Source organism: Carassius auratus, chromosome 11 (genome assembly GCF_003368295.1).
Source record: "Carassius auratus strain Wakin chromosome 11, ASM336829v1, whole genome shotgun sequence".
Taxonomy (NCBI): domain Eukaryota; kingdom Metazoa; phylum Chordata; class Actinopteri; order Cypriniformes; family Cyprinidae; genus Carassius; species Carassius auratus.
In genome coordinates this window covers 2671351-2692109 of record NC_039253.1, presented here as the reverse complement: position 1 = coordinate 2692109, position 20759 = coordinate 2671351, and the positions used below count along the sequence as shown (strand labels likewise).

General features: G+C 33.7%; 2 protein-coding genes across 6 annotated transcripts; both read right to left on the bottom strand.

Moving 5' to 3' along the window:
- Positions 1-254: 254 nt before the first annotated feature.
- Positions 255-14466, bottom strand: LOC113110754 (ran-binding protein 3-like). 5 transcript variants are annotated; one of them, XM_026274919.1, is made up of 20 exons: positions 14403-14466; positions 13358-13393; positions 13133-13213; positions 12188-12243; positions 12067-12103; positions 11362-11448; positions 11192-11263; positions 10839-10904; positions 10565-10657; positions 8450-8562; positions 8102-8140; positions 7519-7623; positions 7195-7271; positions 7016-7091; positions 6798-6906; positions 5973-6097; positions 5768-5888; positions 4618-4760; positions 4379-4538; positions 255-3482 (listed from the first exon to the last, which is right to left on the bottom strand). In XM_026274919.1, exons 3-20 carry the CDS (start codon positions 13146-13148, stop codon positions 3433-3435), a joined length of 1545 nt encoding a protein of 514 aa, XP_026130704.1. In that variant the 5' UTR covers positions 13149-13213; positions 13358-13393; positions 14403-14466; the 3' UTR covers positions 255-3432. The 5 variants fall into 5 exon arrangements, with proteins under 5 accessions (XP_026130704.1, XP_026130705.1, XP_026130701.1 ...); XM_026274920.1 differs by lacking the exon at positions 13358-13393 and having other exon boundaries at positions 14403-14453; XM_026274916.1 differs by lacking the exons at positions 13133-13213; positions 13358-13393; positions 14403-14466 and having other exon boundaries at positions 12188-12274.
- Positions 14467-14565: 99 nt separating this feature from the next.
- On the bottom strand, positions 14566-20433 carry ctns (cystinosin, lysosomal cystine transporter). Its single transcript, XM_026274922.1, has 10 exons — positions 20110-20433; positions 19943-20021; positions 19734-19821; positions 19193-19296; positions 18514-18651; positions 18332-18431; positions 17997-18116; positions 17274-17444; positions 15207-15324; positions 14566-15111 (listed from the first exon to the last, which is right to left on the bottom strand). The coding sequence occupies exons 1-10, from the start codon at positions 20174-20176 to the stop codon at positions 14942-14944; spliced, it is 1155 nt and encodes a 384-aa protein (XP_026130707.1). The 5' UTR covers positions 20177-20433; the 3' UTR covers positions 14566-14941.
- Positions 20434-20759: the final 326 nt, after the last annotated feature.

Below are 20759 nucleotides of genomic sequence, written 5' to 3'. Positions count from 1 at the left end.
ATTTGAGGCTAACCTTATGAAGAAAATAGCATGTTGTTGGCCAGACTAGGCATATTACATTGAAATTATGAGTCAAAAAAGAAAATAATCAAGTTACTCCACAGACCCAATTTTTGTATCACAGTTTTCATGACCTGACTGTGTGATTGTTTACTGATGTCCACTTTTCAGTAAACTGCTACCTGAACAGCAAAAACAGTTAAGAACTAAATATTACTAACTGAGAAACAATAATACCCAGCTTACAGAGTGCAGACAATTGAAGAAGAGACTTTATGAAACAACAATCAACGGTTTCCAATTGACAGAATGATGTAAATTAGAAGCAGAATCATATTTCAGAATTCAGAAACAACAGACATGTGCAGGTGGAATAGTGGAATGGTCTAAATAAATTTAATTGCAAACATGAATACAATATAGTTTCCCAGTGGGAAAAAAAAAGATCCTGGATGAATAATGAATAAAAATGAAAAACAGGAAAAAACGAAATATCTAAATTATTTGCATATTCCAGAGTTTTATAACTTGTCACATGGTCAATGGAAAACAGAACAGACCAAATATATATATAGACATTTTACCACCATTACATATTTGAACAAAAAAGACAATTATTCCATTGAAATCAATGGTCCAGAAGCAGCCTAGCCCTTCTAAACGATCTCCAAAAGCTTCCACCAGAGCTAAATTGTATATTTAAACCACAAGACCAGTGCAGTTGAGCTAGTCTGGACCAGAAATAGCACGGGCGCATTCACAGTCTATCTGAGGTCTACACAAATCAACCCAAAAAAAGAACATAAAAAACAAGAAGTAGTGTGTCCTACAGTACATCTGCTGCAACACATTGAATGTAAACATTTACTGACATTTACAGCAATCAACTCGCACTCAGCAAACATCTGTTTTGTAAACCTTTAGCTCTGCTAGTGCTTTCATATTGACGGGAAACATCTTACTCTATGGAAACACCTTCATTCTGAAGCGAAACGACAATGTAATGCAGGTACAACTGAAATATGAACAACTATTAAGTGCTATAGTTGCTATAAACACTATATCCTCTGCAAACAGGACAAAAAAAAAATATTTTTTTATCTCACTAAGTTTTTAACAAAGACTGATTTAATATATTTACCTACATATCTACATAGCTCGTTTTATTTGTAACAATATTGAATAATAATTTTAAAAAATCCTATTGTAAAATGACTAAATGTGAAGAACTGAAGACTGCTCTTTAACTGCATGTGTGGACAGAAACAGTCAATGCTCTATTTCCACATTTTGTGAATATGCTACACTCGAGTACCTATCACTGGCAGTGCACTGAGGAGATTCGGCAGCAGAGAGGGACTGGGTCAGAGTCACAGGTTTCTCATGAGTGATATCTGGCCCACACTAGCTGACAAACTGCCTTTACAACTTAAGATCAAGCAGCTTTTGTTTCTTCAAGAAACTGTATAAAAGGGCAAATCTCACAAAAATAAATAAATGTATATAGTGTAGGTTACATTTCATCAAAAGAAAAACATAATTTATTAAAATTATTGTAATATAACTGCATATTTTATTTAATTATATAAAATTTAGTATTCAATTATATTACAATAATTTGTGATTATATTATAATATGAATAATTAGGTTACAATAATGTGTAATGAGCCACACTAGCTGAACAAAAGTCTTCTATAACTTATGATGAATCAGGTTTTGCTTCTTAAAAACCCTTTAATCTGTAAAAAAAACGCAATTCTCTCTCAAAAAGAAAGTCATATTTCACTTAAAATTCAAATGAACTTTTGTTTAAAATAATTATTTATTCAAATTACTGTAATATTATCGAATTGTATATACAACATTATATAGATTAAGCCTAATTTAATTCTGCTGATATGTTTAGTATTGTGGCATTATTTTAATAATATTTTGATGGATTGACAATTATGACATAAGATGGAGTAAAAACATCCTGTCTAGGCAAAATGGCTTTTTTTCTTTCAATCAAATTATGAAAAATTAAGCAGAAATACTACCCTGATTTATTCAATTTAATAAAATTTTCATTTCAATAATTAGGATGCATTTCTTTCATACTAAAGTAGGCTGAAAATTAAGGTTGGATGAATTTTATGTAGAAAAATAAGATCACAGTGCAAACCCTCTTAAAGGAAAAGTTCATACACACATTAAAAATGACTCAAACATCAAAGGATGCTCAGTAGTGAATGGGTGCCGTCCAAACAGTCCAAACAGCTGAAATAAACATCATAATAATCCACACTACTCCAGTCCATCAGTTAATGTATTGTGAAGCAAAAAACTGCACGTCTGGACGTTCATTCTGACGGCACCCATTCACTGCAGAGGATCTACTGGTGAGCAAGTGATGGAATGCTACATGAATGCTACATTTCTCCAGATCTGTTCCCATGAAGAAACAAACTCATCTACATTTTGAGTCAATTTTTGGTTGAACCATTCCTTTAATGGTTTTATTTTAGTGTGAAATGTAACCCTGACAGATTCTGTGAGATTCACCCCGACGGGCCAGTTCTACAGCTGCGCAATCACAAAACGTAAAATATCCTGTCCAACTATTTTCCTATATATTTTTTTTAACAAATATCCGTTAAATAAGAGAAACGACAAACATTTAAATTAAAAACACTGTATATAGTATTACGGTAGTACAGACAATACAGAACACATGTAATGATAGTTATTAATGTCCTTAATAAAACATTTTGCTATAAAACTTTTGATCCTAAACTATGTACAGTACATATTCATAAAAATATACTGTGTGAAAAGGTACTATTGCAATGAAACTGGAAAATAATTAACAGTAAGTGTCTGTACAATGGTCAACCTCACTGCAATGATATGTAAAAGCTGAAACATTTCACCCCAAAAATAAAAAACTCTGTCATTGTTTACACATCCAAACCCAGAATCCTCAAAAATATATTTCTTTTTTCAGCTTTGAAACTACAAAAGAGTCACAACAGAATGTTCATTTATAGCTGAACTTTTCCTTTAAGTAAAAGAGAGTCCATTCTAAAGATCTAAAGTGATTTTAACAACACAGCAGAAACTGAGCTGAACCGTGATGGAAGATGAGATGAGACAACAAACTCTGTGCATACTCTGTGCACACTCAGCAGGGAATGGAGTAATCACAACATTTAGAAAGGAAATTCGGTTTACTAAAACACTAAGAGCCTCTCATTCTCATCAATATGATGACTTTGAGAGTGTTATGTGTCCAGTCCTGAAGATGAGCTGTTTTGCTGTTAAAATGCAATCAATAAAACCAGCTGAACACATGACTACAGTACACCTGAAGGAGAAAAAACACCTGCATAGTATTTGAGGGGATCAGAGGGCTGCAGTGAGGCATTGTGGGATAAACATCAGCAGCAGACTCAACACTGTGTGTCACCTGTGGATGGACACACACCTGCCTCTGGATTACCTGAAAGAAAAATGGTTTAAATGAGCAAAGCACAGACAATAACAAAGACAAACAAACAATAAATACAAAAATATGCACACACACACATATATATATATATAAGGAGATATAGAAGGAAAAAAAGAAGGAATTAAAATCTACTTAAAATTCTGGTTTAAAACACGTCTCATTCTTGAATGTACCAATGTGTCAGTCTTTACTCACGATGGGTTCATGTGGTTTACAAAACTTCTATAGCATTTGCACACTTCCATTTAAGGACTGTAAAAATTTCCAAAATGACTGATTTGGTGGACAATCAATCAATCAATATATATATATATATTTATATATATATATATATATATATATATATATATATATATATATATATATATATATATATATATATATTTATATATATATATATATATATATATATATATATATATATATATATATATATATCATTACTAATAATTATTACTAATAAATGATAAGAGACAAAAATAAAAGATTTTCAAATTACTAGACATTTTATTATATTAATGAGACTTCTTTTCTTTATTATGATATCAATATTTCCTGGATGTTTTTGAATTTACGCCAGCCAAAAACATAAAATAAATATTTAATTAAATTAAAATATGCATATAATTGAAAAGATTAACTGAAGTAATGCAATAGTATTTTTAATGTATTGTTAAGTAAATTACCAATTGTGAACAAAAAAAAAACGTAATTTTCAAAAGAATAAATAAAAAATAATATCTCTCTCTCTCTCTCTCTCTCTCTCTCAATATATGTATATATACACACACACACACATACACATATCATATCAACTAAATATTTTTGATTTGCATCTTACAAGTGCAGATAACAACCATGAACTTGATACCAATATGAGATATTACCTGGAGCAGGGGTGGCAGCTGTGGGGGGCGTGCGGGACTCGTCGTCGTCGCTGAAGCGGATAACTGGCTGGCCGTCACACTCCTGTCCGCTGATGCTCCGCAGCGCCAGGATACGATGGTGCAGGGCTGCAAAGAGCTGCGCAGTGTCCTTAGAGCTGGACTGAGAGATGAGACGAGCAACACAACACTGACTGACTCAAATCAGCTGATCATATGATAATCACTGGGTGCATTCTTACAGATATGAGGAAGACTTTGACGCCCTGCTCCTCTGTGTCCATAGCTGTTATTCTGAGACTCTTCTCACTGGCTTTATCCACTTGCATCTGAGACCAAAGCTTAGTGTTGAGGATCACTCGAAGACTTCCCTGAGTCCGCATGACTGCAAGACAAAAAAAACACTGTGATCAGCTGCCTATCAGTAAACAAGAACACTAAAGATTTCTCTTTTCTAAACTAGTGACTGAAAAAAGGTGTGTTGTGCCATTTATTGCTAAATAAATGTTTAATACAGGCTGATATGTAGGAACAATCAATAAACTGTCCAGCATTTGTCTATTTTGAAATTGCTAACATCAGCCACTAACTTCAGCACTCAATACAGATAAAACAGAAGAAATAGCACCCCCTTGTGTCAGTCACAAAATCTGCAAGTGGCCTCATCTATAATGAAAATGAGGTGTTTTTAGTGAATGTTTTGTATAACTATTGCGTTACACAAACATCCAGTAAATTCAAGCTGCTGTGTATAAAGTTATATTTCATCCAATGCCAAACTCATGTGACTCCTCTTTTTTTTCATGCAATTCAAAGAAATGTTTAAGCAGAAATGCTAAGCTTCTGTTTTCCATATTAACAAAAACAAAGAGTGATTTTGACACTACTGTTCTAAAGTTGGTGGTCAGAATGAGTTTTAAAGAAATAGATATTTAATTCAGCAATGATCAAAAGTCACAGTAAAGACACTCATAATGTTACAAATGATTCCTACTTTAAATAAATGCTATTCTTTTGAACTTTCTTTTTATCATTACATTTTAAAGTATATTCAAATAGAAAACAGTTATATTTTAAATGGTAATATTCCACAGTATTACTGGTTTAATTGTGTTTTTGATCAAATAAATGCAGCCCTGGTTGGCTTAAGACTTCTTTCAGAAACATTAACGGTAGAGTATATTAAATGTTCGACATTCTGCATGTGATCTTTTTCGGTTTGTTTCAAGATAAAAAAATATATATCTTGTAATTACATTATGACAAAGCTTTCACTTCTGGGATGAACTTTTCCTTTTGATATCAATGAATGGCCACTATCAGAACTCCATGGCAAATTTCCGGTAAATATTGAAGTGCGAAGGTTATACGACCAAGGCCTTTGTGCATTACCCAGTCTGGACTGTAAGGTGCCGTCGTCAGTGGACGCCATGTCATTGAGCCTGAGCACTCCACATCCTTTCTCCAGCCATGACTGAGACGTCAGCTCAAACACAAACAGCTTACACTGCATCTGAAATCACACGGCAGAGAGCATCATCCTCTCAGGTGTTTGTGAAGCTGGCCTGTATGGATCAGATGTGTGCGCTGCTCTCACCTGCAGCACATTGCTCTCAGACTCCTCTCCTGTCCTGACCTCCACCTGCTCTAATAAACACTTGTGTGATTTGTGTGCTTCGTGTCGCGCCGCCGACTCCTCCAGAGACTCTTTCATGTTGTCACCTACAGCACATTAAAAAACCACAGCATGAGCTTCAATTGCTTAAGGCAGTGGATAAAAATGATACTGTGAAAATAAAGGAAGAACAAGAACCTTACATTATCTTTGTACAATTAAGGGATATTACTGACTTTATTAAAAAAGGATTCAAATGCAGTTCTTTTGAACTATCTATTCATCAGAGAAAAACGCATTAAGATTTCCACAAAAATCTGCAGCAGCACGACTGATTTCAATAATAATCAGAAATGCTTCTTGAGCAGCATATCAGAATGATTTCTGATGTATCATGTGACACTGAAGACTGGAGGAATGATGCTGAAAATTCAACTTTGCATCACAGAATTAAACTATTTTAAAATATATTCAAACAGAAAAACAATGTAACATTGTATGTTTCACAATATTACTGTTTTTAGAATGTTATGAACGGAACTTTGATTAAAAATCTTCTTGACATTAGATACCTGATGGGTTTGATTTAATTTATTCATAAAGACAATTGTGGACTCTTATGACAAATTGCAAGTCGCTTTGAAAAACACACACACGTGTGCATAGATTTGCTAAAAAACACATATATGTATGTATATGTTAAGCATACTATGCTATTTTATTAACATCCTGCCACTTCTGGTTTGTTTTTAAGACTCTGTAAGATTAAAAAAAAATAAAAGTCACAAAAAGTCCAAAATCACATACCCTTCTCCAGAGTTTGATCATGTGAGGACGAAATCTGACTGAACAGGCCCATCTCTGACTGAGGCTCTTTGCTGCCCCCTGGAGGTTCAGTGCTGAGTTTTGGCAGTGCCTATAAGCATGCAATACATAAACATGTCAGGAACTGTGATCTATTATAACCTGACCATGCCAAATCATGACAAACACATCAAAGATTCGAACAGAATTTACAGTTTTACCAAGACACGATCCGACATGTTCTGCCCAAAGACAAACTTCACGCTGTTGGCATTGCTGCAGTCAGGTTTTTGTGCACTACGAGAAACAATATTGATTCCAAGGAAAGTTACACATCTCTGCCCGAGGGGATCTGTAAAAATTTCTTTAAATATTAACATGAACATTTCAGATGCAGTACCTGGAAGTGACATACTGCAAAAAGTAATTTGTTTCCTTTGAATCACCACTTTTGGATGAGACACAGCTGGTGCCCAGCTGCAGAAAACACACTTATACTTTCACTCAACAAGATGAAACACCAACACAGAAGCAAAACTATTTCTCACTAAAAGTCAGAACTTGATCAAGAATTATTTGGAATTAGGACTGCGTGATACAGGTAAATGATAACTTGATCTATATTTAAAATACATAAAAAGGACAAAATAATCATAAAATAACATCTCCTACATATTTGCACTGAAGTAGTTTATTTTTGTCATCGGACGCAGATGAATCAAACCTTTGCTCTATCCCTCATGTTCTGTCCAAACACAAAACTGGTCTCAAGTGGGGCACCTTCAGTTTGGTCTTCTGTTTTTTGTCCAAGAGTGTTGTTGCTCTTTACCTTAAAAGAAATAACAAAAGGTTATTTAAGTTTAAAAGTGTGACCACGCTGCTCATATCCTGTTCACTTTGCGCTAGTTGTCTTTCAGAGCTTCAACTAGAAATACGGGGTCAGCCAAATAAAATGAAGAGATTCAGAACAAGATGACAAAGTACTTTCTGGAAGCCACAGCTATGTGAAAGAAAACTAGACTTGTCTGGCCTTTGGACCACAGCCCATGCTGCGTTCAAACATGCTTATATTTGGCAAATATAAAAAACAATGAGTGCAAACATTAAAGTGGCCCTGAAAACTATGTCGACACCTTAAACCACACTTCAAGATGAATATGAATCTCTGTTATATAACAAAATATCAAACAAAGTGGCATGAAAAAGTATTGCGCAAGTACACTTTTTAAGCAAAATAGTACAAAAAGTATTAATCGGTTTTCTCCCAAAGTGCACCCGAAATGATAATTCTGTGATCATTTACTCACCTTCAGTTGTTCCAAACCTTTAGGAGTTTCTGTCTTCTGCTGAAGAACACAGAAAATATTTTCAAGAAAGTGGGTAACCAAACAGTTTCTGGTCCCCATTGACTTCCACTGATTTTTTTCCCATAGTATTCAATGAGAGGCAGCTGTTTGGTTACCCGCATTGTTCTAAATATCTTCTTGTATGCTCAGAAGAAAAGAGGAAAAAAAAGATAAGAACTCATACAGGTTTGGAACAACCTGAGGGTTTGTAAAAGATGCCAAATTTTTTTTAGGTGACCTATCCCTTTTAAGAGATTTATGTGACCATAAAATCAAGTAGATAACAGTGGGTTGTTAGTCACATCTTACCGTTGACGCGTCATTATCTTGTGTGCCAGCAGCAGACGTCTCTGAGATACGTTCACATCCTGCTCCTCCGTCTGAGAGGTTCTTCGCTCCGTTTGAACTGCTGTCGTCCGTGTCTGGTGAAACAAGATTGCAGCTTTTAGTTTTAGTTCTCCTTCAGCTGATCTGTTAGATATTCATCATGCACTCACTATGGGTGTAACAATACACATATTCATAATCAATATTTTCAGGACAGGTTTTACGGTTCCATGTGCATGTGTACGGAACAAATATAGAATTGTTTTATACAATGCACATGAGGAACTTTATTTGAAACTCTTAGTTCAATATGTCTATGTTTTAATTTATCTATGCAAGAATAAAACTTCACTGGACATACAGCTCATTTACATTATCCAATAAGTGCAATAAGCTTGGTTTTTTCCTTATTTTTGATAAGAAACAAAGTCTCATCTTTCAAATTCTGTCCAATTTTTCAGTAAATTCAAACAATAAATGCCGTTCTGATGATCTTTGATCGCAAAACAGTTTAATAGTTTCATAATACTAGCACAAAACAGACACGAATGAACATATCACATCTCATCATGTACAGTAATAGCTCAATCAGTGTTTCAACCACGGAAAGACACTGATAAAACAGCTTGTAAACAATATGCTTTGGGCAAACCATTCAGTGCCCACAGATGGTTAGTGCGCTACAGAAATAAGCATAAATGTATGCACTACATTAGCCTATATATTCACTATAGTTATGTTAACCTGCTAGTGATGTCTTGATTATGAAATGTATGTGTAAATAAATCTGCCATGAAAACAAGTTATCTCAACAATGAATTGGAGTAGAAACGTAATTTTGATAATTAGTCACATATTAATTGATATTAATATGTGAAACTGGCAATTTACATGTATATATATTTTTTTGAAGTGCTGATTATTGTATTTTAAAATATATATGACCTAAATGCAATAGTTTTGGCTCTGGTGTTAATTATAACCTTTAATATTATAGTAATGTGCAAGTAATTGGGTTCCCTACACAGTTTATAACATTAACAATCATTTATAATTATCCTTAAAGATGCAGTCCAATATCATTATAAATGATCCAATATCATATGTGACCCTGTCTTAAGTGTCGGATAGGACAAGGATCAGACAATATTTGGCCGAGATACAACTGCTTGAAAATCTGGAATCTGAGGGTGCAAAAAAAAAAAATCTAAATATTGAGAAAATAGCCTTTAATATTGTCCAATTTAAGTTCTTAGCAATGCATATTACTAATCAAATATTAAGTTTTTATATATTTACGGTAGGATATTTACAAAATATCTTCATGGAACATGATCTTTACTCAATATCCTAATGATTTTTGGCATAAAATAAATATTAATAATTTTGACTCATACGATGTATTTTTTGGCTATTGCTAAAAAAAAAAAATACCCCAGCGAACCAAGACTGGTTTTGTGGTCCAGAATCACATATTTGAGCAAGAACATAACCAGCCAGTGCTGTCAATATTAATAATTTGAGATTAAAGTATAATGATAATAATAATTTGCAGGGTTTGATGTTATATGAGCTAACTATTAGATTTAATCACCACTGGTAGCATGATTTATTGTAATGCTTTTTTCTTCAGTTGGTCAGAACAAAAGTGGCAGACTTGTTTCTTACTTATTCAGATGACAATATATGGTGAAAATTCTTATCTGGGTCATATATTCCAATACGTAGGCTAGAATCTGTGATTGTGAAGAACAGTAAATATCCACACAGGTGCAGTGACTGACTGCCAAACACACGAGCATACTCCTCAAACATCAGATTCACCCACGACCTTAAGGAAGATGAATTAATTCTGCAAACAGCTACAATTGCAGGTTTTTAAACAGAGATGGTGACAAAGAGGCAAAACTTACAGACTGCAGCTTTAAGTTATTTTTATTTAGAGACAGAACAACAATTTGTTCAGTAAACAACAGTTTCATAAAAAAGAAAAAGAGATGCAATTTTATGTACTTGCTGAACCGAAAACATACCGAACTGTGACATTAAAACTTATTTACATACTGAACTATAATCTTAGTGAACCCTAGCACTCACTGTTCTGTGGGGGGGATCGAGTTGGAGGGGGCTGCAGCATTGGAGGTCGCAGGATGCTGCGCTGGGCTTCTTTGCGTTTGGGGCTCGGGACACCTGAAACAAATCAAAAGACATTTTAGGCTAACTCTCAGGCCCTATTAAGGGTCTTTGACACAGAAAGTTCAAATGGTGACTGTCTGTGGAATCACGTAAATAAACAATCTTATGAAAGCACCACAAATGGACAGTAATCAACAGACAGTTCAAAGCAGCAGATGTTTGATCAGTGACTCACCAGCACTCGGCGCCTGGCCATGGATCAGAGTCGGGGGTTTCAGGCGAAACCCCACAGTTTTCTCTTCTAGGAAATTTAAAAAACAAAGAAACACAGTCGTCAACATGAAACCAAAACTTTCATGACTTACTTGTTTAATGCACAAATTAAGTCTTGTGCAAAGGTTTGTAATAACATGCCCAATTTCTTAAACAACTTTCATTTTTAATTGTCAAATACAGAGCACTTTTCTTAATCCAAGCCAATTCCCACTGGATAAACTCCAGAACTGATTTGTTCTTACTGAATATAAATGTCTTTATGAGTGAACTTAAGTAACGTTTTAAGTAAAGTCTGAAGCACCAGAGTCTCACCAGGTTCTGAGTCTGAGTTTTCGGTTGGTGACTGGCAGAAACTGGATGGCATGAAAACATTATTCTTAGAAACTGTAAAAAGGAAAAGAAAGGTGTGTCAAGAAACCAGGCTATACAGAAGAAGTTGTAAACGTTCTATTAAACCTGTAATTATTTTCCAGGGGAGTTACCGGAATGAGTTGGTGGAAACTGTGTAAATGGTGATGTTCTTCCTCTTTTGGCTGCAGGGCTGTAATTGCCATCTGCTGTATCAGAGTCTGGACAGAAGGAAACGTCCAGAAAAAGGCAAATTAAAAAATTTAATACATTAGAATTTTAAAGACACTTGCATACATTAATTTTTCATACAGAAATCATGTCCTCATATATATATATATATATATATATATATATATATATATATATATATATATATATATATATATATATATATATATATATATATATATACACACAGTATATATATTAGAGAGAGAATTTATATGAGATGATTTTCACCCCATATTCAAAAGGAAAATAATTAATTAGATTTTTCAAAAAGAAAATGAAGAATGTTTATAAGATTTATAACATTTTCATGACATAAGAACATTCCTTCTTAAATTGTAGTAACTGTATATGGCTTTATAAAATCAAAATTTATATTTTTTTCTATTTGAGCAAGTAATTACTTTTAATTTCAAATCAACTAATTTGAATGTGCTTAAATGTGCTATTATAAAAAATAAGAAACAAATAAAAGCAAATACCCAGGTCTCTTTGTCTTTATGTCTCAAGTGTTCCTTTTTATTCTAAAATGTCCCAAACATTTATTTGTGAAATTAATATTTTCAGTAATTTTTTCGGGTTAACTGCAAAAAAAGACAGAAGCTCACCCTCTCCATCCTCTGTGCTGGATCCCTCTGCTGACCTCTGAGGACAGAATCACTGTTTTTAGGCCAGTATTGATCAGATGTGACCCGAGGCATGCAGGAAGAAGTGAAGAGCTGGTCTTACCTTTTGGGTTTTATCTTTCTGAAACACAAACACTGGAGGAGCAACAGCAGGTTTCTCTGTGAGTTGAAAAACAAGATTTGGTGTCATTGAGTGGATATACTACAGCAGCATCTCATGTATTCTTGACAGAGAGGAAATAAATCCAAGACAGCAGATAAAGAGTGAGAAATGCAATGGACTATATACATCTATGTACAGTATAATTTAAAAAATATATATAAAAAAGTATAATTACAATAGTTTATAATAATTAAAGCCAAAAGTGTGATTTGTATATTTATAAGGGCTGTCAATTAGGATTAATCAAATTGTGAAATAAATAACTATTTTACTTTAATAGACTTCTATGAACTGTAGCCCAGTGATAGGCTGTTATATGTCCAATTATATGGAAATAAAATACACAATATATTAATGTTTGAAACTTCTTTTTGTTTTACAATGTTTTGAGTTTGCACTTTCTGAACAGGAGCTTCTTTTTCTTAGACGCTAGATGCTGAAATATTAATTAATAGATAGAAATCACATTTTTGAAAAATAACCATTTATTGAACCTTAGATAATATCTTTAAAAAATGTGCATGTGTTTTTTTTTTTGTTAAGTACCATATTAGATACAACAGTCTTTTCTGGCTTGTATGATACAGACGTATGATACAGTAGAATATTAATTACCCAAGAAAAAAACAACTTAAAAAAGATTTTTCTTGAAAATGTATGCATAATAAAGTAAACCTAAACTGATTCAGTCCAATAAGTGTTCCTCTTGAAATGTTACTTAAGAGAACTTTAGTTATTCTTATGTTTACTTTATAAAAATCTGTAAATATATTACAGCGAAAAGACACGTGAACCACAAGCTGAATTATTTTTAATCAGGTAAAAACATCCAAATATAAAGTGCAGAAGAGATCATCTCATCATCCGTTTGCCAACACAACTCACCGTTCTCATCCGCCATGCTGCTTCTGATCCTCCGCAGGATGAAGTCAAGATCTTCTGTTTCCAACCATCAGAGAGAAAATACTACATAAAAAAGCACAAGAATTTTCTTAAATAAAAAAGACATGATTAGCCAAAAAGACCTTTTTAATAATTTAATCCACTCAATAAACCTCATGTTTATAAGCTTGTATGACTTGAATGAATCAGTTTTCAAGTTTAACTCACTGATTCAATGCTCCGGTCATAGCAGTCTACAGCTCACTGGAGGGAAAGATTTTCAGTTAATGAAAACTTCTTACAATTGTTGTTCCTCAAGTTGTAGATTATATGTTTCAGGTCATTTTGAGTGCAACAGAAAATAGTCCACTGTGTATGCAAGTTTACAAATAACCTAAACATTAGATGTTGTTTTTAATTAAGAAAATTATGTTTGTTTGTCATATATTTTTCATATATATGTTTAGATAAACAATAAAATTATTTAGTTAAAAATATATATTTTTATGATTTTTTTATAAAAAAATTGAATGTTACTTTTATTAGAATGCACACATAATACACATAAAGACTATAAATATAAAGCTTTACCTAATTTGATGTCCACAGTAAAAAATAACTAGCCCTTAAAATAACGTTTTTTTAATTATAAAACAATTATATTATAAAAAATATATATACTTTTAAAAATAACCATTTTGTTATTTAACAGAATAATACAAATATAGGTTAAAGCTTTACTTAATTTGGTGTTCCCAGCCAAGAAATGACCAACCTTTTAAAAACTGCTTGTAAATGTTTCATTACGCTTTATTATCACCCAATCTTGGATACAATCTTTTTTTCTCTCAATGAACACAGGTTTTGTATTTCATCTCGGAACTGATTGATCGTGAGTCTCACTGATCTGAGCTCATACACATCAGTGTCACTCCTGCCACAAATAACCAGAAAACCACCAATCTACAGAGAGAAATGTCTGTCTACAGGCTTATAAAGACAGCAGGAATAACAAATATGCCTGTAAATGATAAACACACTTCTGTGAGAGAGTATGAATAGACACACATAAATGTAAACATTAGCTCTTGTCTCTGACTGAGGCCGGCGCGTTCAAATGAAACGATAACATTTCATAATTAAATCAACTGAAATAAGCAAACACGCGTTGTGTCAGCTCCAGACAGTCTCACAAATCTAACATGACTCGTCGCGCTTAATTAAAACATATGGAAAGAGTTTTAATGGTCTTTAATACACAAACATCTCTTACCCTCATCTGTCACCTCCGCCATCCTCCTTACGTTAGTGTTTACCCATAATCCTCTGCGTCCTATAGTGACGTCAGAGCGTAGACGACTAACTTGCGTTCTCGAAGAGTAAAAACGTTGTGATGTTTTACTACAATTATAGAACTATATTATTAAAAATGCTATTTTTGTTTTATTTAAAACATGAGAAGAATAAATGCGTTAGTTTTCCACTAATACAGTGTCAGAATGCGGTGTAGTTTATCTCACTGCCACCAGAATGCAGTGTAAAACATGTGAAATATGAAAAAAAAAACATGCTTATATTAAGAGTTGCATAAATTTCATAACAGTACCAGCTTCAGTTATCCACCTGAGATAGCAACAATATACTAAAATCTGAAAAATGATTATAAAACATACTAATCATAGGAAACTAGTGCTTATTTGCATACAGAGTACATGTTTTTAAGTAAGACACATTTGTAATTCCCTTTAATACATAGTACACACTTTAGATAAAGATATAAAAGTCCATATGAAATTGCATATATTGCAGTGGTCATGTTTTAACACTGGCGTGTTGGTCATCCTGATCGTCTAAATCACGATACATTGGCTCTCTGTTCCTATACAGACAATAATGCTGTACGATGAACACAACATCGAAGAATATGGACAACACACCCAGTCCGAATTTTGTGGGGTCTCCGAATATAAACTTCCACTTATCTGTCAAGGAAACACAAAAATTAAAACAAATGTTTATGTGCATTCTAACGTCTTTAAAGCACTGGTTGTATAGCAAAGTGTTTGTGTGGTCTCACCGTTGTTATAGGCCTGAAGGAACATTTGAAGTAAGCTGAAACTGCCCCCTGTGAAGTCCAGCAGCACATTCCCGATGCTCCATCCCTCTGTGCTCTTCCTGCGGTAGTTCATATAAGCCTACAATATAACGCAGAATTATATAACACATTTTTGGGTAATGGAACTGGACTTGATGTAAAGAACATGTAAACAAACGATGATCAAGTTGTTATTACTCTAAATTAAACTTACATAAAACATACACAGAGGTGGCCATACGTTTGGAATAATCACAATGTTATGTTTTAGAAAAAGCAATTCAATTGGAAGAAATGTTAGTTTCAGTAACATTTCAGTAAAAGTAATATTGTAAAAACTGTTTTCGGTTTGAATGTATTTTCCATTGTAATTTATTCCTGCTAAATTTTCATCTTCAGAAAAATAAGCAGCATTTTAGAATAATTTCTCATGTATCGTGACACTGAAGACTGGAGTAATGATGCTGAAAATTCAGCTTTGCATCACAGGAATAAAACAAATTGTAAAATATATTCAGATCAAAAGCAATCCAATAAATCCAGCTTTGATGAACATAAAATACATAAAAAACATTAAAAATCTTAATTATTACAAGCTTTTGGTCACCTATGTATGTTATAAACAACATCCAATATATATATATATATATATATATATATATATATATATACACATACATGATATAAATTTTTTCTATGCATCAGCATCAGATTTAAACTCAAATGTAACCATTTCTAATATTTCTCCCCAAATACATGTGACAGAAATTATGTTACTCCAAAATTCAATCACAAATCTAAGCTAAGGAGGATTGCTTTTATTCCGATTCATTTGAAACTTTCTTAAACCACAAATATAACCAAGTGTACAAAACAGTTAAAAAGAGGAAGCGTGAAATCTATGTTTAGCATTCCGGTAAACTGCATTGAAGCCATTATTTTTTTTTAAAAAGGCTAGTTCACTCAAAAATTAACAATTCTCTCATTAATTACTCACCCCCATACCATTCCAAGCCATCATGACTTTCTTTATTCCACAGAATACAAATCTCCCATGGATCTCAGATTTCTTTCACACATGTGAATATTCAGACATGGGGGCTAGACACATCAAGCCAGGTTTGATTCCCAAAACACACTGATAATAGTCCAAAGTGCTAAAGTTGACATCCATTAAAAGATAATTTTTTTTTAACTGCAAGCACTGCAATGAAATCTCAATGAGTCCCCGGAGGACTCGCACTAACGCACTTCTGTCATCATGCGTAACCTTAACTTGTGCAAGGAGTGATGGGAACAGTGACATCCAGTAACATTGAAAAACTATTTTGAATTTTAACAACAAGGAAAAACAAAAACTGCTTTAATATCTGTATCAAATGGTGAAAAAAAAATGTAATGTGAGTTAGGTAAGTAAGCAGTGTAATGTAAGGGAGCAATGTGATATAATGTGACATAAGTGAACAGTGTAATACAAATGAGCTGTATAATATAAGCAATGTCGTAAATGAGCAGTGTAATATAAGTGAGTTGTGTACTGTAAATAGTGATTTATGCAAGTTAAATTAGTTTTTATTTATCAAATGTTTTTGGAAAACCACATCCTGGCTTCAGTCTTCATTTGCTGCCGAATTGTGTTAATATGCATATAGAAACATAAGGAGAGCAAGAGATTGATTGCAATAGTCAGTTTATTTTTACTTAATACTATAATAGTTCAGTTTCATTTACATCTTTAACTAGCCGTTCATTTATCAATTGAATGGGCGACCTATCTGTATTAAATCACGCAGTTATTTCACCCTTCTGACAGGATTGGCAGGAGCCAGCGCTGATATTATATATAATGACATGTTAATGTTGGAGTTTGTCCCAGTTCTCATGCACTTTCATTTTTAGGAAAACCACATCTGATAAATGTTTCCTTTATGATTTCACTGGAACAAGGAAGTCATTTGGTCTGCATTTTTTCAAGTCAGATTTGGCATGATATCAGGGTGAGACAATGATAGCGTATGTATGTCATGGTGTGAAATGGGAGAGTTGTACCTGAGGGATGTACTTTACAAGCGTGACTCCCAGTTTAATGTAAGAGAAATAGTAGAGATAATCCAGCCAGGAGATCTTCTGTGCCACAGCTACAAACAGAGAGACGAATGCAAAGGTCCAGCCGATCGCTAATAACCCAATGGCCACTTTGGAAACCTTTTGCCCTCCTCTCTGTATAATTAAATGATAAAAAAAGCAATTTAGGAAACAATGCAATTGTTATTTATTACTGTGTACTACTATTCAAAAGTTTGGGGTCAGTATGATGTTTTTAAGTTATTGAACAACATTTTTCTAATGCTCACCAAGGCTGCATTTATTTGATGAAAACCAGTAATTTAGTCAAATATTCCTCAGGAATCATTCTTATATGCTGATTTACTGCTTAAGAATCATTTCTTCTTATTTTTAATGTTTTTAATAACTTGTGGAACATGTGACATTTTATTCAGCATTATTTGATGAATAAAAAGCAAATATATCAAATATATATATATATATATATAATTTATAATATATATATTTTTTAAATAAAATAAGCAAATATAAATAAAAATTCTAAACTATTTTTTTTATTTAATGCTAAATACTGAATTAAATAATAAATGTATGTAAAAAAAAATCTTATTGACCGCATACGTTACAATTTTAATATATGTGTGTGTGTGTATAATAACATTATCATTATAAAGATGATTTACACAGTAATGCTTCAACATTTACCTCATAGATGGCACACTGGCAGACGTAGACGAGAGTGAGAAGTAACGCATGAAGACTGAAGAAGACATCATTAGCGTCGACAGGAATGACCCCGTTCGGATCTTTCTTCAAGAACTCCTCCTGTAGATGCACCATTTATCATCTCCATTAAAGATAAACTCTATTGAACATGTGGACAAAAGCTTAAGACTTCAGTTCAGCTAGCGCTAAAGTAGTCCTTTAAATGTGTATTTTCTACAGAAATGCTACTGTCCCAGAGACCTCTGTTAGTAAAAACAATGCTGCAGAAGACTGGACTAAATAACTACAACCCGAAAGCTGTCAAGAGCACACACCTGTATATAAGGGACCCAGAACAGACCAATGTTGAACACACTGTAAGCGAAGAATCCAGTCAGGTTGAGAGCGAGGAAATCAAAACTGAGGCCTACCACACTGCATGAAGCAAAACATGCATGTTATTCATTAGCTTTTTTATTCAGTCGAAATCCTCGAGTCTCAAAGATCATCTCATTACCTTCGCCGTTTCCAGTTCTCATACGCCTGCGGGTAGAACGATACAGACCAGGCCACGAAGTAAATCCAGCCAATGATTTGGTTGATGATGAAGAGGACGTTGCTTCTTACAATCAGGAATCTGATTCGTGCTTCTAAGCTGGAAAAATAAAATCCCGTCTAGATGTTAACACACATTTTCTACTTAGTTTTAGAATGTTATAGTCTTTTTTAGTTCAATTAAAGGGACAGCTGCTGACGTCTAGTATTAAAAAAATACTATGGGTGTCAATGGGTACCAGAAACTCTTTGGTTACTCACATTCTTCAAAATATCATCTTTTATGCTCAGCATAAGAAAAAGAAACCCATACAGGTTTGGAACAACTTGAGTGTGAGCAGACCTATCCCTTTAAATGTATTGGCATAGTGCTTTTAACAATAAATACAGTTCACCTATTACTCAGCTGCCCACAAGCGCCAGTATAAATTCCCCTAAATTAAGGAACTAAATAAATAAAACAGGTTTTGCAAGTGGCTGATGCAAATGTCTCAAAGTCTGGTTATAATGCATGCACAAGTGTTGCTTTTATGCTATAAATGGCAACAAAAAACTCCAGTAGGAAGCTATAAGAGAACATCACTTTTTATCCAACACTGTTTAATTGGTGACAGATTAAGAAAATGTAGCTTACAACGCACTTTTTTATGTGAGTGTCATTGCTGGAAAGGTAAGCAGTCACCTGACCAACCCCTTTCGCTTGCACTTCAAAAGATACAGATGAGTTTCCTGCCGGCACGACAACCTGTGAGAGAGCAGAGAGGACAGATATAGTTATTTAGCATTGCTTCATTTGACAGTGTTTTATCATATTTACAGTGTTCATTTGTCTTAAGTTAATATCATTATTCATGTATAACACAGGCTATAGATTGGAATGGATGACACACACACACACACACACACACACACACACACACACACACACATATATATATATATATGTGTGTGTGTGTGTGTGTGTGTGTGAGATGTAATGATACATGATGACTAATATTATAAATCCAAACATTATAAAAGCTCCAGTCCAGATTTTGATATGAAAGAAAGCATCAAAACATACTAATTCCTATCAGACTAAACTGTAATAACAACAAACCTTTGCATTCAACATTAAAACACGAATATTGCTGAGTCAGACGGGTGTATTAAAATCTGATAGGTTGAAATAAGTGCACATACCTCATCAGGCAGCAGAATTATTGAAGAGACGTTTTTTGATTCATAAGTGATATTGAAATAAACTGTTACAGATGTGTTCAATGGTGAACTGTGGATGTAAACACATAAAAGCCAAGTCATATATAAATGATTCCCAACCCATATAATATATTGAACGTTTACATAGTGAGTATTAGTGTGAATAATCAAATCATGGCTTACAATCGTACCTCAGTGTTATGGTGATATTTTCTGCAGATTGTTCCTGTAGATTCACTGTTGCTGGAGCTTTGATAGTCACTTCTGCATCTGTAAATAAACAATATAATGATATTAACTTAGCCCTGTTCTTCTCTTGTTATCTTTTATTTGTGTATATTTAAAACATCTCACATACCACCAGCAAACACCGTGTGCGCACAGGCAGACAGTGTAATGAGAAACAGTAAGACAGCCTGCTTCATCTTGACATTATATTTATAATCCTACACGAGTGGAATTACTGTTCAGTCGAGTGCTCTCATTAAAAACAAAGCGAAATGCGTCCTAACGCGCCAAAGATAAAATCTGATTAACTACAGATCATCAGCTGTCAGTCGATGAGTCAGTCTCTCAGTAGGCTACACTAAAAGTAAAAAAGCGTTAACTCTATTACAGGAGGAAAGTGATCAGTCTGATGTCAGTTCTGCATGCATTCGACATTTTGGATCACATGACACGGGTCAGCTGACATAGATATGTAGGTTGGGTTATGTCCATAGACAGTAAAAGTGTACTGCTCCACACTGTAATATAGTTGGCCAAACAGATGTTTTGCGGTCTAATTGTTTTCAGTTAGTCACGGGCATCGGATGAAATGATAAACTTCAACACATTACATTAGCAAGCTTGGAGAAATTCAAAAAGTACACACAACATGTAATAAAGATAAAGCACGCGGTTACAGTCGCACAGACACGATAGGTTGATTCGCAGCGTCTTGTAAAACATTGAAGGGGTTTATTTTGCAGAATTATAAAGACCGTGTAGTTGCATCAATACATGTGA